General features: G+C 68.1%; 1 protein-coding gene across 1 annotated transcript in view; it reads right to left on the bottom strand.

Annotated features, from left to right (window-relative positions):
* Positions 1-19,622, bottom strand: part of BRD3 (bromodomain containing 3) — a 36,682-nt gene extending 17,060 nt beyond the window's left edge. Inside the window, exons 1-6 of the mRNA XM_068965649.1 lie at positions 19,565-19,622; positions 4,939-5,264; positions 3,934-4,071; positions 3,252-3,399; positions 2,456-2,670; positions 424-795 (exon numbers count right to left, since the gene is read on the bottom strand). Of these exons, the coding sequence (XP_068821750.1) occupies positions 424-795; positions 2,456-2,670; positions 3,252-3,399; positions 3,934-4,071; positions 4,939-5,151 (1,086 nt within the window). The 5' untranslated portion in view covers positions 5,152-5,264; positions 19,565-19,622. The remainder of the gene's footprint in view (positions 1-423; positions 796-2,455; positions 2,671-3,251; positions 3,400-3,933; positions 4,072-4,938; positions 5,265-19,564) is intronic.
* Between the last annotated feature and the right edge of the window lie 256 nt (positions 19,623-19,878).

The following is a 19,878-nucleotide window of genomic DNA, read 5'->3' as shown; positions in this document are numbered from 1 at the left end:
CAGGGCAAGAAGACCCTGGTGCAGGGCCTGAGAGGGCGGGGGTCCTGGGGTCAGCTCCGCCACGGCCTCCTCCAAGACCTGCATCTGTCCTGGGAGGGGCTGGGGCGCGAAGGGCCTCCTCTCCTAGCGTTACAGAGACCCTCAAACGCAGCAGGACAGGAGGAGACGGGGGAACCAAAGCGGCTCAACAGAAAGAGGTGACGGGAAGCCGCAGGACCAGAGGGGACGAGGCAGAGGACAGCGCCCTGCCAGCCCCTACCGGGGGCCCGGGCCAGGCCTGAGGCCCTGCGTGCTGCTGCGGGCGGGCCGAGGGAGCCGGGCAATGACCTGGGGCCTGCAGAACCGCCCCTGGGCCGCCCGGGACAGCACCGTGGCCTCGGCAGGTCCGGCGGGCCGCACAGACGGGGGGGGCCAGCCGCCTACCTTGACGGTGCTCAGGTCCATCGGGTGCTTGATGATGTCGTGGTAGTCGTGAAGCTCCAGGGCCTCGGCGTCCACTGGCTTGTAGAAGGGCCAGGCGTAGGCCGCGTGCTTCTTGGAGAGCATCTCCTTGAGGATGCTGTCGCAGTGGCGCAGGTGCTCAGAGAGCCGGCCCTTCTTGCCCGCATGCTGCGGCACCTCGCCGTCCTCCAGGTCCTTCTTGGGCGGCTTGATGGGGCGGCCCCCGCTCTCCCGCCGCGCCACCACCTTGGCCTGCTTGGGGTCCGAGAGCGGCGGGGGCGACTCGCTGCGGCTGGCTGTGATGGCGGACGTCGTGGGCGTGGTGGTGTCCGCTTTCCGCTTCACGCCCTTCTTCTGCGACAGCGGAGACGGCTGTGAGCTGGGGAGCCGGCGCCCGCAGGGGGCAGGGATGATGACCAGGACCCGCCCGAGGGCGCTCCTGGAGCGTGGACCGCCCACCAGGCGGAGCAAAGCGAGGGCATGCACGGCCACCGCCGCTCCCCCAGGGCCCCCGCGCCACACAGGACACCAAGGCTCAGAGGGGCCCCGGCGCCTGCCCGAGGTCACACAGCTGGCGGTGGTGAGGCTGCACTCTGAGGCTGCCGGGGCCCCGAGGCCCCACGCCCACAGGGGAGCTCGTCAACCTGAGACACATCACGCTGCCCCCTTGTGGCCACACCTGTGCCCAGATCACAGCTTAGGGGCCTGCAACACCAGGGGCCCGCTGCGAGCAACACGGGCATCCAGTGGGGCTCGGGGACAGCAGAGATGAGAGACCCCTGCGGGTCAGAGGCTGAAGGGGCGCCCCAACATGGGCCTCAAAGTGGGTGCTCCGCGGACAGTGGCAGCCACAGGACGAGGGGCCGGGAGGAGCATGCGGGCGGCGGGGTAGGGGGCTGGAGACACCAGCAGGGGCGCAAGGTCTGGGAGCTGGGACCCCATGGCAGAGCGCTGTGCATGTCCGGAGCTGACCCTAGGAGTGGCTACCCGCTCAGGGAGGGAACGCCGAGGCAATCCACCCGCCCCTGCTGGGTGGGCACCATGGGGAGAGCGTGTCGAGCACCTGGGCAGCCAGGGTGCAGAGCCACCCCGAGACCAGCTCAGGGCTCCCCCCCCCCTCCCCGCTGTCAGGCAGGCGGGACGGCCCCCGGGAGCCAGGAGCACCCGGCCAGTGGCCTCCCCGGGGTCCACAGTGTGCACACCACCAAGGCCAGCTACCGAGGGCGCCACCCCAGCCAAGCCCCTGCCCCCAGGCCGGCAGGCGCGAGCCAGCCACCCACACACACACACATCACGGCGCCGAGGGCAGGCCAAGCACGCACCGGGGGGCCCCAGGGCTCACGGGGCCGCGGCAGACAGGACATGCTCCAAGGCAGCAGGGCGCTGGGCAGGATGGCCTGCCAGCACCACCCAAGGGCAGGCAGTGGAGGCTGCGGGGCAGGGCGAGCGGCGTTTTACCTTGGGGGAGCCATTTAACCCCTCTGAGTGCCCGCCTCCTCATCTGAAAGACGGGGGAAACACTGCCTGCCCCCGAGGGTCGCTGTGAGGGTCAAACTGGAGAAGACGGCGTGTGTCAGTGGGCGTGGGACCCTCGGCCATCCCTGCTGGCCGCAGGCCTCGCGGAAAGCAAGCGCTCCAAGCCCAGGCCCTGCGGGGGAGGCTCCCGGCAAAGCCAGGGAGGGGCGTGCACAGAGGCCGCCGTCGCCCTCCCCACACCAACCGCTGGAAATCTGAGCATGCCCTCACCCCTGCACGCCCTGCGGGGAACCCATGTGTACCACAGAGGCCAGAGACACCGCGGGCCCAGCCCAGCCGCCCTCGCCAGCTGTGTGACCTGCGGCTCCAAGCGTCGGTGTCGGCAATCGCGGCCCACTCCGCAGGCGTGGGCGGACGGGACCGGTCCAGAGGCCCGTGTGCCCAGTGCGCCAGGGGCAGCCTGTGCCCGGGGAAGGGATAGAGCGCTACCCCCGACCCACCCACAGCCACCCGCGCCCGGGACCCGGGGAAAGCTCACCTTTACGACGGGCGGCGTGGGAGGGACCACGGGGATGATGGGCGTGGCGGGGGGAGGCGGGGCAGCAGCCGGGGGGACAGGGACCGACGTGGCGTTAGCGGTGATGGTTGGCACGGGGGTGGCGGCGATGACGGGCGTCTGGGAGACCGTGGGGGGGGCGCTCTGGAAGGGGGTCGCCGGGCAGACGGAGGACACGGCCGCCACTTGCTGCGAGCCTTGAGGGCAGAAGACAGGAGGTGGAGCTGTCGGACCGGCCCCTCCTCCCAAGACCCTGGCCATCACCCTCACAGTGGCCGTCTCTGAGGCCGGGGTGAGTGAACCAGGATGGGGCGTGCGGTCCGGGAGGTCACAGTCTGGGAGGGCGGAGCCCGGGGCTTAACCCGGGTCCCCCAGGCTGCGTAACCAGCCACCGCCCCGCCTCTCCGGAGGATGGGCCCCTCCTGGGCAGCTCTCCATGGGGGCACACCTTGGTTCTGGGTTCCCAGGGCAGGGAAGGCTGTCCCCGGGCTCCCAGTGCCAACCCTAAACCCCCGCCACTCGCAGACCATTCACAGAGAACACGCTGCGCGCTGGGGAGGCAAGGTCCTTGGCGGGGACACAGGAGCAGAGTGGCCCCAGAAGGGGCAGCCTCCGAGCCAGGGCCAGCGGGGAGGAGCCTGGGGTCCCAGCAAGGCAGGCGCCAAGGCAGGCAGCCCGCAGGCCACACAGCAGAGCTCCCGGCCCCGACCGCCGTCGACCGCGTGGGGAGGGGCCGCTCTCGTCGGCTCTGGGAGGCGGGCACCCCCACCCCCTTCACCTGCGCTCTGCGTTCCCGAAGAGGGTTTCCGGCCTTTGCCCTTTGGAGCAGGGGGCAGTAACTCAACTTCCTCCTGGGGCATCTGGGCCACTTTTTGCAGAAAAATTTTCTCTAAGGCTTGGGCCATGAGCACTATGTCATCTGTGGGCTGAAGACACGGGAGAAGCAGGGTCACGCGCTGGAAAGGAGCCGCGTTGCTTACAGCAAACGTGCAACCACTGCTCAAGAAACATATGTGTTTAAAAAGCTGTTAAGGGATCTGGCGGGGCGGGAGGGAAGCAACAGGGATACATTTTAACACAGAAACTCCCCCAAGAACTCAGAAAGCACAAAGATAGAAAACCACTCTTTATCCCATCACAGACAGGAAACAAGGCCCAAGCGTGGGGATGTTTTAAAGCATCTGGTGTGTCAACTCCTCCTGGAAAGGCTGTTCGAACGTTCAGCGTGCCAGCAGGGCACATGGACTCACGCACAGGCCGAGCCCTCAGGCACGTGGCTTGTGCGGCCCACACACGGATCGCAGCCAGACAAGGGCTGAGCGGGAGGCCGAGGTGGCCTGAATGGGTCTGAGAGCCACTGCGACGCACCTGGCCCAGTGGACACCAGCCAACCCCATCCTGGCGCTCCCCCCAGGTCGTTCACGGCAGCGGCTGGGGCCCACGCCACGCCGCCTGCTCACCTTGTTGTAAATGTAGCAGTTTGTAAACATGGTGTTGAAGTCCTGCATACATTCACTCGCGCTCCAGTAATAATTATTTTCTAGCCTCTTCTTAATGGTTCCCATGTCCATGGGGTTTTTTATTATCTTATGATAATCCTAAGAAAAAGACAGTCAGGGGTGTTACTGTCGGATTCAATAAGACGGTTTTCATGACTCCCAAGCACCAAGATCGCGCACGAGGCGGCCTTGTCTGGCAGCTCAGCGCTGGGGCTGGACCTAAGTTTCTGTCCAGCTGAGGGGGGCCGGGGCGGGGACGGCGCCAGGTCTGGGGGAGCCCTGGGCCAGCACGGACCTTGCCAAGCCCCTCTGGTCTGACGGGAGTCTGTGTGGGCAGGGGACTGCAGAGCGGGTCTAGGCGCTGGACGAGGGGCTAGGCCCCCTCTCTGGGTCCCACACTTCACTCTAGGGCCTGCAGGTGCCCAAGGGCCAAGCTGGCTCAGGAGCCAGGCTGCCAAGTGCTGGCCCAGGGCTGCCCCTGCAGGACTCCGGGGTTCTCCACTTGGGCCCAGAGAAGAAAGCCGCCAGACGGGCAAGTGGGCCCCAGGCATGCAGCTAGGGCGCCATCCCCGGAAAGGCCAGCCACCCCCACATGAGCACAAGGCTGTGTGTGCAGACGCGCCACTCAGTGGGACGGGGCTGGTGCGGGGTGAGCCTCAGTGCACCTCTGTGCCCGGGCTGGTCTGCCTCGTCCACCCACGAGGCCACAGCCTCCCGCTCCCTGCACCCGGGGCAGCCGCCCTCCCCGGCCCCAGGCCTGTGCGTCCCCTCTGCCCTTCCATCATCGCAGATTCTGGGCTGGGCTGGGCCCGCCCTCCTAGCAGTTGCAGCCTCCATGCACCACCTGGGCCAAGGCCAGAGGGGCTGTCCTCCCAGGACAGGGTGCCCTGGAGGGGCAGCGGGCAGGACCCTCACAGGCAGGAGTCGGGGCCACGGAGGGGCTGGGGCGGCGGGCGGGGCGCTCACAGGCAGGTTCAGCTTGATGGCGTCCACGGGCTGGTAGAAGGGCCAGGCAAACTGGTGTTTCCAGAGCGTCTTCACCACCACGTTCTGCATGTACTGAAGCTGGTTGGTCTTGCGGCCGGGCTTGGCGGGGTTGGAGACCTCCGGCGGAGGTGGGTTCACTGGGCCCGGGGCCGCCGGGATCCCCGTGGGGGCGACCGGCGTCGCGGCGGACATCCTCCAGCTGCTCGCTCACTGGCAGTCACGGCAGCGGCTCAGGGAGGCCCTGGCTTCCTCTGTGCTTCCCGCTGAGGCGCGACATTCCATGTCTGGGCCCAACCAGGCAGCACCTGCAGGGCGGAAGGGACCACAGAGGGATGGCCGGTCACCCCAGCCTCAGCCAACTCCGTGGGCACATGAGGCTGTACGGTCACGGCAAGGGAACCTTGGCGCATCCGCCCTGGTCAGGTCCTCCCCTCACCTGTCACAGAACCACTGTCACGCCGCTGCCCTCGGCCGGGGCAGGGAGAGAGACCCGGGAGGGGAGGCAGAACGGCAGCAGGTGCCCCACCCGGGCAGGAGGGGGAGACGCGAGGGGCAGGGGGCAGCGGGGGCGGCTGTCCAGGTGGAGGCCAAGGCTGTCGGCTCACCACCCACCAGCCGCTGGCGTGCGGGGGACTGCCTCGACACCGTCCTGGACAGCAGCAACCTTCCAGGCAGCAACTCGCACGTCGACAGCAGCGACGCGGACCCGACGGCCGAGCCAGGCCGGCAGAAAGGCGTGTGGAGCACGCACAGCGCACGGGAGATGGGGGTTCCAATGTAACCACGAGAACGGGCCCTGGTTTGTGATGGCGGCCGGGCTGTGACACGGCCAGTCCTCAGCCAATCGGGGAGGGCGGCGGGGGGTGGCAGACCACAGCCCGGCTCGCCAAACTTCCTCCACACACAGCGCCGGGAAGGAAGTGCCCACCGAGGCCCCACATGTGTCAGGAGGCTGCCCAGCGCCACGCGGACAGCCGTGCAGCAGGTGACAGACGGGCCACCCCACAGTGGCTCCCCCGCCACATCCTGGGAGGAAGTCGATGGCCCGCCTGTCACTTGCGTCTGCAGAACGCCCTGGGGGGCTACACAGAAGAGCTGGACCTGGGCCCCGGAGGCACCTGTCAGGGACCCAGCTGGGCCCGGGCTGGGAGGCAGGGCCTGCGTGGGGGCCGGAGGGCCCTCTGGGAGGACAGAACAGCACCCGCCCGCCCCTGGGCCCACGTCCGCCCGCCATGATTTGCAAGAGCAGGTCGCCGCGACTTGCAGGGTTCTTCTAGCTGGCTGACACCCTGCCAGCGGCCCACAGCCTGCCACGTGGGCGCTTATACCACAGTCATCAGGGAACGCTACCAACCAGGGGCTTCCCCCAGGCCAGCGCTTCCTCGGCCCCCACCGACCCCAAGCCAGAGCAGAGAGGACTCCGAAAAGAGACCGGGCGCACCCCACGCACGGAGCAGGCCTGCCCGCCCGCTCCCCTCCTCGGAGGAACGTTCTGGAACACCCCGAGGCACCCCGCCCCGCAAGGGCCCGAACGCCTCTCCTCCACGCGGGCTCCGTGGGGAGGGGCCACGCCCACCCGGCTGACGGCGCAGACACCACACAAAGATGGCCTGCATTCTCAGCCTCCAGGCCCCGCTGCCCCCCACCCCACAGGTCTCAGCCTTGATGCCCCGGTGTGCCCCACCCCGCAGGTCTCAGCCTCCAGGCCCCACTGCCCCCCACCCCGCAGGTCTCAGCCTTGACGCCCCGTTGCCCCCCACCCCGCAGGTCTCAGCCTCGATGCCCCGCTGTCCCCCACCCCACAGGTCTCAGCCTTGACGCCCCGGTGCGCCCCACCCCGCAGGTCTCAGCCTCCAGGCCCCACTGCCCCCCACCCCGCAGGTCTCAGCCTTGACGCCCCGTTGCCCCCCACCCCGCAGGTCTCAGCCTCGATGCCCCGCTGTCCCCCACCCCACAGGTCTCAGCCTTGACGCCCCGTTGCCCCCCACCCCGCAGGTCTCAGCCTCCAGGCCCCGCTGCCCCCCACCCTGCAGGTCTCAGCCTTGACGCCCCGTTGCCCCCCACCCCGCAGGTCTCAGCCTCGATGCCCCGCTGTCCCCCACCCCACAGGTCTCAGCCTCAATGCCCTGCTGCGCCCCACCCCGCAGGTCTGACCACTTCTGGCCTAGTGCCACCGCCTCCTGCTGGAGTCCCTGCGAACCTGCCCCCCTCAACATCCTTGCCCCACATGGGGCTCCTGTCCAAACCAGCACTGCCTGTCCCACTCTGGCCTGCAGGCCCCGGCCTGACCAGTGACTTGCTTCCCCGCCTGGGCTGCCGCAGCCTTACAGGCCCATGTCCCCCCTACCTCCATCACCGGCTGGGCCTCTCAGGCCCCGGGCAGCTCAGGGGCGCAGAGCAGACACAGGGCCAGACCCCTGGGCGCAATCCCAGCTATGCCCTTCGCCAACCCCGGGATCCAGTCTGCCTGGGTCCCCACGGGACTCAAGCCTAAAGGAGTCCAGCGCAGAGCACTCAAGCCAGTGCTGGATACGCGCCAATCATCTGATGGTCCTGCTGTGGAGACTGTGGTGGCTGCCGACGTGGGGGTCCCCAAGGTCTGTTAAGGATATACCCCGTTCCTGCCTGACGTCAGATGAGCACAGCATGGGCCCTCAGGGGCGGGCCGGGTGGGGCCCCAGGTGCAGGCAGAGTGAGCCCCCAGGTGTGGACCCCCAGGTGTGGGCCAGGCGGGCCCCCAGACGCGGGGTGGGTGGGCAGGCACCCAGTACCCAGTGCTGCTGCTACAGTCCTCAGGAAACAGGCAGGACACCACCAGGGCCTTAAACCACCTGAGGGGACACGGGGGCCCCAGGAAGGGCCCAGGCTGCTGCCAAGGTGCAGACCGGCCTCCTCCACGCACGAGGACAGGTGGGCACAGCTCTCTGCAGGGACAGGCAGCCCTCAGCCTGGCCTTCGACCTCCGCCCCCTCTCCTGACCAGTGACTGACCACTCCGCACGGCAGCGCAGCAGGAAGTCAGCCCCCGCCGCAAACACGACACTCCTTCCGTGGCTGAGCGCCCGGGGCCCACACGGCAGCTGGCTTCGCCCAGGAGGGGCCAAGAGTGCAAGCCAGGTGGACGGGCCACCTCCTGCGTCCTGCCTCACTCCCGCCCAGCCCAGGCGCCCGCTCAACAAAGCCGGGTACCCCAGATGATGCGGTTCTGCTCGGAGCCCAGTGCGGGCCCGGCACGTGCTCACTGACCACCGACCACAGGCCACAGGGGGTCCCGAGGCGAGGACCACGCGGACCCTGGAGGGTGTCTGAGGCTCAGCGAGGACACACACGTGGACAGTGCCATGCGCCCTGCAGCGTGGGGCTGGCACGGGCAGGGGCACTGTGCAAACGCGGTGCCACGCGCCCACAGCCTGGGGCTGGCACGGGGCAGGGGCACCCTGTGAACGTGAATGCGGCCTCCGGCACCTCCACTGGGGGGGAGCGCAGCCGCTGTGCCCAGGCTCCTGCGGGTGCGTGGGTGTGGCATCCAGCATCAGACGGTGGCACACAGCACCCCCGAGGGCAGAAGCGAGCACGTGGCTCATCCTCTGCCCCTGGCAGCCTGGGCACCAGCTCACCAGAGAGGAAGGGAGGGCACCAGCAGCGTCAGCGGCTGGGCAAGCCCCCATCCCAGGCAACAGGGCTGCTCTCCCCGCAGGGCCGTGCAGCCAGGGGCAGGGGCAGAAGCCTCCCAGGCGGGCTGCACTGTCACACGGGCCACCCGTCATGGTCCCTCTGGGGGCGTGAGGGGCCACGCCAGTCCCTGTTGCAGCCAGCCCTCCCGGAACGCAGCAGAGCCCAAGTCAGGCCGCGTGTCCCGAGCGAGCAGTGCAGTCAGAGTCTGGCCTCGCCTCCCTGCCAGCCCTGCCGACCCAACAGCGACTCTGAGGAGACAGGCATTGGCAGAGCCCGGGACATCCCCTCGAGGGCCGGCAAGATTCTGGAGAGGCCCCCTGGGTGCCCAGGACCCCATGCCCACAGCACGCGGGCTGGCAAGATGACGGAGAGGCCCCTGGGTGCCTGCCCAGGACCCCATGCCCACAGCACGCGGGCCAGCAAGATGACGGAGAGGCCCCTGGGTGCCCAGGACCCCACGCCCACAGCACGCGGGCCGGCAAGATGACGGAGAGGCCCCTGGGTGCCCAGGACCCCACGCCCACAGCACACAGGCCGGCAAGATGACAGAGAGGCCCCTGGGTGCCCAGGACCCCACGCCCACAGCACGCGAGGTGCCTTCTCCCTTCCTGCTTGCATTTCTGAACTGGAGGATTTATTTTTTTAAGAAGACGTTACTCTTACAAAAAGAAGCAAGTATAAAAAGACATCTAGTTTGGAAAAATGCTTGGCCAAGCGTCTGGGAGCTCACGTCTCTTCCTCCAAGGTCTGGGGCCAGGCCGGGCAGCCGTGCATGCTCCGTCCGGGGCAAGTCCTGGTGCCACAACCACCCCGAGGTCTCGGCTCGCCCTCGGCAGGGCCGTGAGAGGCGCCGTCGACCCCGTCACGCACCTCCCCCTCAACCCCCCACCAACGTCGCCCGGACGGCCAAGAAACCCCACTGACGCCCACCTGTCGGGCAGCAGGAGGCTGAGGCTGGAGGCCCAGTAGGGCCGCCTGCCACAGCTGCCTCGCCTGGGCAGGGGTCAGAGCCGCATCCCGAGACCGGAAGGCACAGGCTGCTTCCAGAAAGAAGCTGGAGCCTCACAGTCCACGAGCTGCCCCACACCCGCCCCTCCAGGGCTCAGCCCTGAACTGACGTTGGTCCTGGAGAAGAGGGCTGGAGCCACATGAGAACGTAAAACGACAGAACAGGCCGGAGAGTCACCATCCGGCCGCGTCCAGGGTCACCATGCAACCGCCCCCTGCGGGCCCTGGCCAGGCCTCACCAGCTGCCCTCCTGGGTGAGGTCACGGAGCCGGATGGTGGAGAAGCCCCAGAGGGCGCTGGGTGGCGGCCGCAGGCCCTCCACCCCTACTGAAGGGGAGACATCACGTGATCCCACATGGCCAGTGAGCAGGCCCGCCGCACGGATGACAAAGCTGAGGCTCTTCCATCCTTGGGGTATTTCCTGAACCCAGCTACGGAGAGCCTCGGGGACGTGAGCCCAGGACCCCCACCTCCCAACCTGGCTCCTGGCATCACGGGGTGAGAGAGGGCGCCCAGCAGTCCTAAGACACCACATGGCCCCACCACAACTGCGAGCAGGGCCCCCACGACCCCGGGGGGCGGTCCCAGGCAGCGGCGCCCCTCCGAGTTCCTGGTCTGAGTCTAATTTCAGCTGGGGATGCGAAGAGGCTGCAGACACGGGGGCCCCGCTGAAGGGCAGCAGGGCGTGCCTGCTAGGGTCTGCCACGCCAGGGTTCAAGTCCCAGCTGCCCTCCTGGCTGACCAGTGGCATGGCCATCAGCGGTCAAGTGTTTCCAAGCCAGCCTCAAGGACGGAGGCATGGCGCCCACCCTCGAGGACATGGCGGGCCGGGGGCTCCTGGACAGCGGATAAAGAGCCAGGTGACACCAGCCCCTCGGGGGTCTCCTCGGTCCAGCCGTACTGGGCTCGCGTGAGCACGCGGGACATCCTGGCCCCTCCCTTCAGTCCTGCCAGGCCCCCCCAGGACGGAGGCCTGGTCACCAGCCCACCTGGCCTCCCTGGCTAGGGACCCGGATGGGAAAACTGCAGGGGGGCCAACTTGGTGGATGCCTGCGTCCACTGGCAAAGACTCCAGAACCTCTTCCTCAAGGGAGCCCCAGGGGGGTGCCCACAGGCCCCCTAAATCAAGAGAAACAACGCAAACTCAAGAGTGAGGATTCCAGAAGGGTCCAGCCCACTCCCGTGGCCTAAGCCGCTGTGGCTGGGCGGGGACAGCAGGAGGGGCCGCAGGAGGAGCCGAGACAACGTCCGGCTGGGAGCCCTCCTCGGGGGCCCCGGGTCAGCCCCTGGCAGCACCACAGGGGCTGGCTGCAAACGGGGAACCTGAGGCCCGGGGCACTCAGGCCCCCACCACACGGATGAGCGGCCTCCTGGAGCAGAAGCAGGGCCCCCAAAGACGCCCGTGAGCCCCCGGGACGTGAGTGCCCCCACTCCAGCCCACTCGGGGCACAAGCAGGCAACGCCCGCCGTGATCGGGTCAGAAGCAAACCACGGCCCGGCCGGAGCCTGACTCCCGCTTCCCCAACGCCAGGTATGTCCCGATGGAGCCTCTGGGGTCTCAGAACCCAGCCAGCGCACCTGCATTCCTACAGCCCCCAGGGTCTGAGACAACGTCCCAAGTCAGACATGACAGGCGGCAAGGAAACACGTCAACCTCCCGGGGAGGTAAACACGGACACAGAGGGCCATCCCTCAGCGGCAAAGGGCCAGCTGCCGCTGCAACAGAACAAGGGAGAAAGCTCACTCCTCGGGGCAGCTTCCCGGGCCCATAGCTGCAGCGGAGGAAGGCTGCCTGTCTCTGGGGTCGGCTTCTCCACCCAGCCTGGGACGCCTCGGGGCCCCTCGAGGGCTGGGGGAGACGGCTGGGGCGGGCGAGGCGGTGCCCAGCCCCAGCACCTCCGCCCTGGGCCAGCGCGCTGGAAACACCTGCTGGACAGTGAGTCGAGAGGCATCTACGTCCACACGGACCGCTCGATGACCCCGGACTCAACGTAGTGCTTTGGGGGTGACGGGGGTGTGCGGTATGATTCTTTAGAAGTTCTCACACCTCAGAGATGGGGACCAAGTCTTAGGAAGGAGACACATCTGCTCTGTGATCACAGGGGTGGGAGCAGGGCTGGAACGGCCAGGGTTCTCTGAGCAGAAACGGGGCACGCGGGGGCCTCCATGGCCCCTCTGCTGGCCACACTAGAAAGCCCTCGCTTCAAAAAGAAGAGGTGAACCCCCCTTTCCTTGGGCGCTCAGCACCCTGCACCCCAGCCACCCCACAGCAACAGTGAGATCTGGGGGGCACAGCCCTGCTCCCTGGGGCCCCTGGCCCAACAGAGGAGACGAGCCCAGGTGTGTGTGTGGTGGGGGGATGGACTCAGGCAGGACGGCCCGGGAGGCGGCGGGGAAGTGCAGCTGACAGAGCCCAGAACCCAAGAGCAGACACCGGACGGAGCGGACCTGCAGGCCGCCGGGGCGCCCCTTCCCCCAACCCCGTCCCCGGCAGGGCTGGGGGGCGGGCCTCAGCTCCTGGGATAAACAGGCAGGAGCAAAACATGCGGCCCACCCCCCACCACAGGCACCGGAGCCCGCCAGGCCCCCCCGCAAGCCAGCCTTCCAGGAGGCGGGCCACGGGCACAGCGACGCAGGCGCGCGCGGCCCATCGTCAGGAGCCTTGCGCGTGCCCTGCACAGGGACTCCCAGGCCCCAGCCCCTCAGAGGGCAGAGCGAGGCTGGGAGCAACACACACACGCACACACACACGCACACGCACACACACGTCGGGGGGAGCACCCCCCCACATACCCACACCTCCCAGGGAGCACCCCTCTCAAAACAACCCCCTCCCCGGGAGCACCCCACACACACACACCCCTCCCCGGGAGCACCCCTCTCAAAACACACACCTCCCAGGGAGCACTCCACACACATACACCTCCCGGGGAGCACCCCCACACACACACCTCCCAGGGAGCACTCCACACACATACACCTCCCAGGGAGCACCCCCACACACACACCTCCCAGGGAGCACCCCACACACACACACACCTCCCTCCCCAGGAGCACCCCTCTCAAAACACACACCTCCCGGGGAGCACCCCCACACACACACCTCCCGGGGAGCACACCCCTCCCTGGGAGCACCCCTCTCAAAACACACACCTCCCGGGGAGCACCCCCCACACACACACACACCCCTCCCGGGGAACCCGCTGCTGGCACGAAGGCAGCACCACAAACAGGTGGAGGTCAGAGTGAGAGAAGCCTTCCCTCGAAGAGGGGGGATCTGAAACCACCCGGAGCGGAAATGCTCAGACAAACCGCAAAAGCCCTCGAACGCGAGAGGAAACCCAGACGGGTTCGGGCGGGATCCTGCAGGACAGCTTAGAAAGCCACGCGGCTGGCCCAGCTCAGCGGAGGGCCAGAGGCCGGGGGTCACCGCGGGCCCACCCCACCCCCGGAGCCACACACCCACTGCTCCGTCAAGAGGGACCCTGTGCAGGATACGTCCAGCCGCGGGTGGGGCACGGGTGTCCCCAGCTCCGCGGCAGGCGGGCCCCAGAGGTCACGGCCATCTCCCCGCCCCTTCCCAGGGTCCCTGACGCCAGGCTCTGGGACCCACCTCCTTCCTCCCTGGGCAACTGGAATCAGAAATAAAACAGAAACTCAGGCCCCACAGGCTGGCTCAACCCAGAGGGATGCATCGAGAGCGGCTGGACACCAGGGCCCTTCAGGCTCCTGAACAAACAAGGGGAGAGCGTGGGGCCCCTCTGTCCAGGGGCCACGATGGAAACCCCCCAGAAAACGCAGCCGTGGTGGCAGCTCTGACCCTCCCACTGCAGACAGGACCCAGCGGCCGGAGTCGGGCACTCCATGGCGGCCTGGTCTCGTCCATCTCTCGGGGGTGCCCAACCCAGGGGCTGCTCGCTCACCAGCATTGAGGGACACGCCATGTGGGGGGCAGCAGGGGGGTGGGCACAGTCAGAGGAGGAGGCAGAGGCGTGAGGAGTCCTGGGAAGCTCCTAGCTTGGAGGGCGCCGGGCCGAGGGGGACGCCCCAGCCAGGGTCAGGTTGGGGGGAGGCTGGTGAGGGCGCTGAAGGTGGAGGTCAGAGGCTGGAAGAGCCTGGGGGTGGGCGCCCCATCCCGGGCGTCACCACCTCCCTCTCCCCTCTGGCCCAGCTCAGACCCCGCGGTCTCGTCTCCGGAGTTCGGGGGGTTGGGCCCCCTTTCTGCCCGCGAGGGCCCCCACTGTGACACTGCCCCGTCCCCCCGGGTCCCATCCCAGCATCAGCAGGGGTCACAGGGGCACCACTTTCCGGGTGAGGTAGGAGGCTCAGAGGAGAAAGGGCCCAGGGCAAAGCCAGGCTGTAAGCGAGGCCATCCCCCCAGCCCTGGAGGCTCTGCACCACGTCCCAGAACGCCCGGGACACACCCGCAGGGACAGGGCTGTGACCCGCAGGGAGGGGCCGGCCCGCCGCCCCAGCGCCCCTGCCCGGGGCAGCCGGGCCCCAGGAAACAGGAGCCGCGTGGGCAGGGTAGCTTCAGTGACGGACGGAGCCAACTGCCTCCTCCAGAGAGGGGACCCAGGGGCCCAGCGAGGGGCCTCCGAGCAGGCCAGCCAGGCAGGCGGTGGCCCCACACACCCCGGGCCTTGCTGGCCACCACCCCAGCCTTGCAGGGACGAATACCACCACAGCTGCCACCCGAAGGGCCTTTGCCCAGAGCGGCTCAGCCCCGACCAGGGCCCCAAGCCCACCCGGGGTCAGGGCGTGACCCCTCCAGGCCAGCCCCATCGCATGCCCACAGCACCCCCGGGTCGGCGGGGACCCTAAGGTCCGTGTAGTCAGAGCTACGGTTTTCCCAGTGGTCATGTACAGATGTGAGAATCAGACCATAAAGCAGGCCGAACAGAGAAGAATGGACGCTTTAGAACTGTGGTGTTGGAGAAGACTCTTGAGAGTCCCTTGGACTGCAAGGAGAGCCAACCAGTCCATCCTAAAGGAGATCAGTCCTGAATATTCATTGGAAGGACTGATGCTGAAGCTGATACTCCAATATTCTGGCCACCTGATCCAATGAACAGACTCACTGGAAAAGACCCTGATGCTGGGAAAGATCGAAGGCGGGAGGAGAAGGGGACGACAGAGGATGAGATGGTTGGATGGCGTCACCGACTCAATGGACACGAGTTTGGGTAAACCCCGGGAGTTGGTGATGGACAGGGAGGCCTGGCGTGCTGCAGTCCATGGGGTCACAGAGTCAGACATGACTGAGCAACTGAACTGAACTGAGGTGCTGGACTGGCCTGCCGAGCCCCTGGCCCCTCCTGACGGCCCCACATCCCCTCAGCTCTGCACAGCTAAGGCTCCTCCTCAATCCAGTGTCCCCTGACACCCCATATTTCTGCCCAGCCCACCAGCCTACCTGGAGAAGCCAGCCTCCGACCAGCTCTGCTATGGGGTCACTGCTCACAGTGAGGGTCAGGCCAGCCACACCCCCTAACCTGTGCAAGGCTGTCCCCACCCACCTCTCAAACAACCCACCTTTAAGAAAAACGGCAAAAAGCCCACAGAGATGCTGCACCAGCGGTGTGTGTCAGGGGCTGGGAAGCCCCAGGGGGCTTCTGGGGGGGCGGAGACCGGCCCCTTGGAAGGGGGCATGACGCCAGGGGACACACAGAGGACAGCCTGGCCAGCCCCCATGCTCCTGGAGAGGGAGGGGGGACCAGCCTCTCTGGGCCAGTCGGCCCCACAGAGGGTGCGAGGGGTCAGGCAGTCGGGGCACTCAGTGGGGGGCCTGGCCCCGACTGCAGCCACTATCGCCTATCCCAAGAGCCAACCTCCATTGGACACCGACACCCATGTGGGCAACCCCGGGACCCTGAGCGGGAGGGAGCTCCGCCTGCCGGGGCCCTCCCAAGCTCACACCCCATGCGGCGGCCCTCACAAGGACGCTGACCCTTCACCCCTCCGAGCAGACAGGACCCAAGGCCTAGAGGAGCTGGGAGGCCGTGGAGCCTGAGCAGGCAGGCAGGAGATCAGGCTGGGACCCCAGGACCACCGCCCAATCCTGGGGTCGAGGGGCAGCCGGCCCCCCACCCCCAGCCCTCGAGGAAGCCCACCGGCGACAGCCCAGAGCAGCACGTCGCACGGCCCCGCCTTGGGAAACCAGGGTCCCCACACAAACCTTTCCAGGGCAGCAGGGGCTCCCACGGGAGGGATGGCAAGGAGCCTGGAAGCCCTCCGAGCGCAGGGGGGGCCCAAGGGCCGGGGGTCCCAGCCACCGCCCCCGCGACCCCTCCCATAGCCCCAGAGCTCACTAGCTTACCGAACACCGCCTGTCCCCACGGGGCGTAGGGGTGCAGGCTCCGACATCTCGGGACCGTCGCGCGGCCATCGGTGTCTTCCCCACCCAGACCCCCAACGGCTGGGCTGGGACAGCCTGCTGGCAGCTGAGGCCGCAGAGCGCAGGCGGGTGGGGCCTATCTGGGGCGCACAGGCAGCGGGGCCCCAGGTCTGGGCCAGTAGCCCTGGCACCCGGCTGGCATCGCCAGGGCTCTGCCCCACAGGGCGAGCAGGCTGGGGGCTGGGCGGCACCCCTTCCTGCCCTCTCCTCCCATTTGCACCCGAGTTTCACCCTGCGACGCCACCAGAGCACACTGCCCGCCAGCTCTTCCTGATTACACGGCATGCGGGTACAGCTGCTCAACACGCGTTCCTGCCCCCAGCTACCAGGGACCTCAGTGGGGACCCCGGGGTGCCAGCTCCTCACGACAGGGCGGCATCTGAGACACGGGTGCCCCCAGCCCTCCCGAACAGGCTCCTGATCACCCTCTTGAACCCAGATTCCAACACTTGCAGGGAAACCCCACTGGGCGCCTGCAGCACCCAACACCCCAGATGGCAGCTCCTGAGCACGGGGAGAGCGTTCTCCCAGGCACCTCATGACCTCCTGAGCAACTCCCCAGGTTCTGCGGCAAGGATGGAGGGGGGCGTCCCCCCATGCATCTGCCAGCTGAGACTCTAGCTCACAAAGACCCTGTAAAGGGGTTAGGTTCAGACCAGCTTCTCATGTGCAACAGTGAAAAGCTGGACACAGAAACAGACGCTGACGCACAGCGCTGACACAGCGGGGCCTCTGGACACACACTCCCCTCCAACCTTGGCCCAGGTAACCATCATGTCCACTTGGAGACCCAGAAATGTCACCCTTGGCCTTTAGAAGCCCAGTGCTTGTCAGAGGCAGGACCACAGGCCCCCAGAGCGGAGGTGCAGATGCCAAAAGGGTTCATGACTCGAGGGGAAGCTGAGGGGGTTCAACAAGCCGCCCGCCCCCTGGACACCTACCTACCGGCACCCTCGATCCAAGTGCCCAGGCCACCCTACGCTGTTATGATGCCTGTGGGACCCATCCACGGACACCAGGGGGCAGCGCCTGGGGTGGGGCGGAGGGTGGGCTCCCAAGCAGGGGCTCTCGCGGGACAAGCTCCCAGCAGACAGCTGTGCGCCCAGCTTTCTACCACATGTCCCTAAAGTTCCCTTTGGAAGCAAGGAATGCTGACTAGACACTGGCCGCTAGTTCGGCGTCTATGGGGCCTGACGGGTGCCCTGTCCCTTTACAAGTCAGGTAGACATGAAAGGAAGACCGTTCTACGCAGCCACCCACAGACCGCCTGGAGACTGGGAAGCCCTTTCCCACATGCACCCGGGCAGACAATCCCTAGGGGCCCCCCACTCCCCACCTGGGCCAGCTCCCACTAGCGGTGGGTGCAGGGCCAGGCTGACTGGGGCGGCGTCCTGCACCAACCACTCCACTGCGATCGGTGGCGGGGGTCCAGCGCTCCCCAGAGAGCCTCTGCCGCCCAGACCCAGGAAATGGCCGTGCACAGCGCCAGGCGCGGGGCGCGGGGCGCAGGGCTCGGGCGGCTGGCAATGCGCCAGGCTGGAGGAAGAGGGCGCAGGAGGCGCGGCTGGCCGCGGCGGGCGCTGTCTACCCCGCCGCCGTCCCCCGCCCCCCGCCCAACACTTTCACTTTCTGCCCGCGAGTCCGGCCGGCGCAGCTTATTTAACAGATCGCCTCCGGCCCTCCGAGCTCACTTTCCAAGCGCGCGCGGGCTGTTGTGGAGAGAAAGCAATTACTCCACTTTATAAAAACAAAACAAAAATCGACCAGCGCCGCCTGGCCCTCCTTCCCCGGAGGTCCCCGCGGCGGGGCTGGGACTGGATCGAAGCTTCCGAGGAGCTGCTGGGGCGAGATTCCAGAGGCCTGCCCACCCCCCTCGGGTTACCAGAAAGGTCAGGGCAAAACAGCCCACTCCGCCCCGCGTCCCCTCCCGCCCCAGACGCCGTGCGCCCTATCTCTCCAGATCTGTAACCGCGAGCACACATCAAGGCCTCACGACAGAGAAGGGCAAACACAGAGCTTTATTTGCAACTAAGAGGCCGGACTCCCGGCTGCGGGAGGATGGTGGAGGCGGAGGGAAGCGGGGAGGTCCCTAACTCCTGAGGCCGTACCCGACCCTCGCAGGGATTCAGGCCTCTTCTTCACCCCCTTGAATGCCAACCTCTCCCCCAGGAGAAATGCCATCCAGGGATTCAGGGAAAGAACCCCCATTTAAAAGAGAGTCAGGAAGAAAACCTATGAAACAAGGTTAAAAAAAGAAGGAAAAAGAAAAACAAACTTTTTCCTCCGTCCTCACTTGGGGGGGCGCAGCGATCCCTCAGTTACACGCCTTCCGCTCCCCCCAGCCCGTAGTTTGCCCAAGGATACTCAACAGCACACCCCCCCCCCCCCCCCAGCACCATTAACTTCGCAGCCACAACCCAGGGAACACACGGGGAGGAGCCCCCGTTATGCGCTTCTGGGTAGAAAGCTTCCAGCCAAAATGAAGGATCGCAGGACGGTCAGGGACTGGGCCCAATGGCGGGAACCCGCAGGGTGGACCACGGGACCGCCCCCGGGGGGTCTGCTGGCGGACCCGTGCCGCGCTCCCACTTTCATCTTTCCAAGGCCGCCCCTGGCCCCAGGGGAAAAGGAGGCGACCCAAGGCCCCCACCCCCCGGCCCTGACCCCGACGAGCAGCCGGCGGAGAGGACTCCCCGAGCCCCACCTTTATTCTCGGGGAGCCCACGAGGGCCGGGGGGCCGTGTGAGGCCTGGGGTGAGCGCTTCTCCCTGCTGGGCTTGGGCCGTGCTGTCAGGCCAGGGCCCAGCCCAGCTCCTCCCGCTCCAACTCGGTCTCGCCCGTTGCAAGCGCTTTTCACGCTGTTTTCAAAACGGGAACTGGGTCTCCTCCTCCGGGCCGCAACGACCCAGCAACTCCAAAGGGTTCAAAGTCAGCTCGGGCCGCTAACTCTGAAGGGAGCGGCCTCCACGCCGCGCCGCCGGCCTCGCCCCCCGCCCCAGCCGCGGCGACAGCCCCCGCGCGAGCCCCGCGGCCAGGGACCGAGGCGGGCCGGGCGCGCGCGGGCAAAGTGGCGCCCAAGCGCTACCTTCCCCTCCGCGTCCTCCCTCGATCCCCCCTTCGAAAGATGGCGGGCGGAGGAAAGGGGGGGAAAAATCCTTTCCGCGAGGGAGGGAGCGCGGGAGGTCGCTGGCGCAGGGCGCGCGGGCCGTGCCAACTCCAGGCTGCGCGCCCCGGCCGCGGCGACGCCCCCGAGCCCGGGACGCGGGCGGCCGGGAGGGCGCGGGCGGAGGGCCGAGGGGAGGGGTCCGCGCCGCCGCCGCCGCGACCCCGGGCCGCCGCCGCGCTTTGTTGCATCGTGGCCGCGCACAAAGGCGGCGGCGGAGACGGCGGCCCGGGCGCCAGGCTCCCCGGACGCGCCGGCGGCCTGCGCGGGGCGCACGGGGCCGCGCTCCCCGGCCCGCCCGGCCCGCCTCCGCCCGCGCCGCCCGCCGCCCCGCTCGCGCAAAGAAGCAAAGGAAAGGCGTACTTGGCCTCGGCGGCTCCGGCGGCCGTCCCCTCCCGGCCCGCGCGGCCGGCTCCTCTTTGGCTCGCCGGCCCCGGCAGCATAATAGACGCGCCGGAGCCGAGCAGGGCTCATGCGCTGCGCCGCGGCGCCTGGCGGGAGTCGTAGTCCGCGGCCGGGCCCGCGCCGGGGCCGCCCAGGGGAGGCCGCGGCGCGCGGACTACATGTCCCGGCCCCGCCGGCGCCGCGCCCCGCCCCGCGCGCCCCCGCCCGCCGCCCGCCCCGCCGACCCGGCCGCGAGCGGGCCCGGCCCGAGGGGCGCGCGGGGCGGGGCGCGG

This window comes from Capricornis sumatraensis, chromosome 1, assembly GCF_032405125.1.
Source record: "Capricornis sumatraensis isolate serow.1 chromosome 1, serow.2, whole genome shotgun sequence".
Classification (NCBI taxonomy): domain Eukaryota; kingdom Metazoa; phylum Chordata; class Mammalia; order Artiodactyla; family Bovidae; genus Capricornis; species Capricornis sumatraensis.
This window is presented reverse-complemented; position numbering and strand designations above follow the sequence as displayed.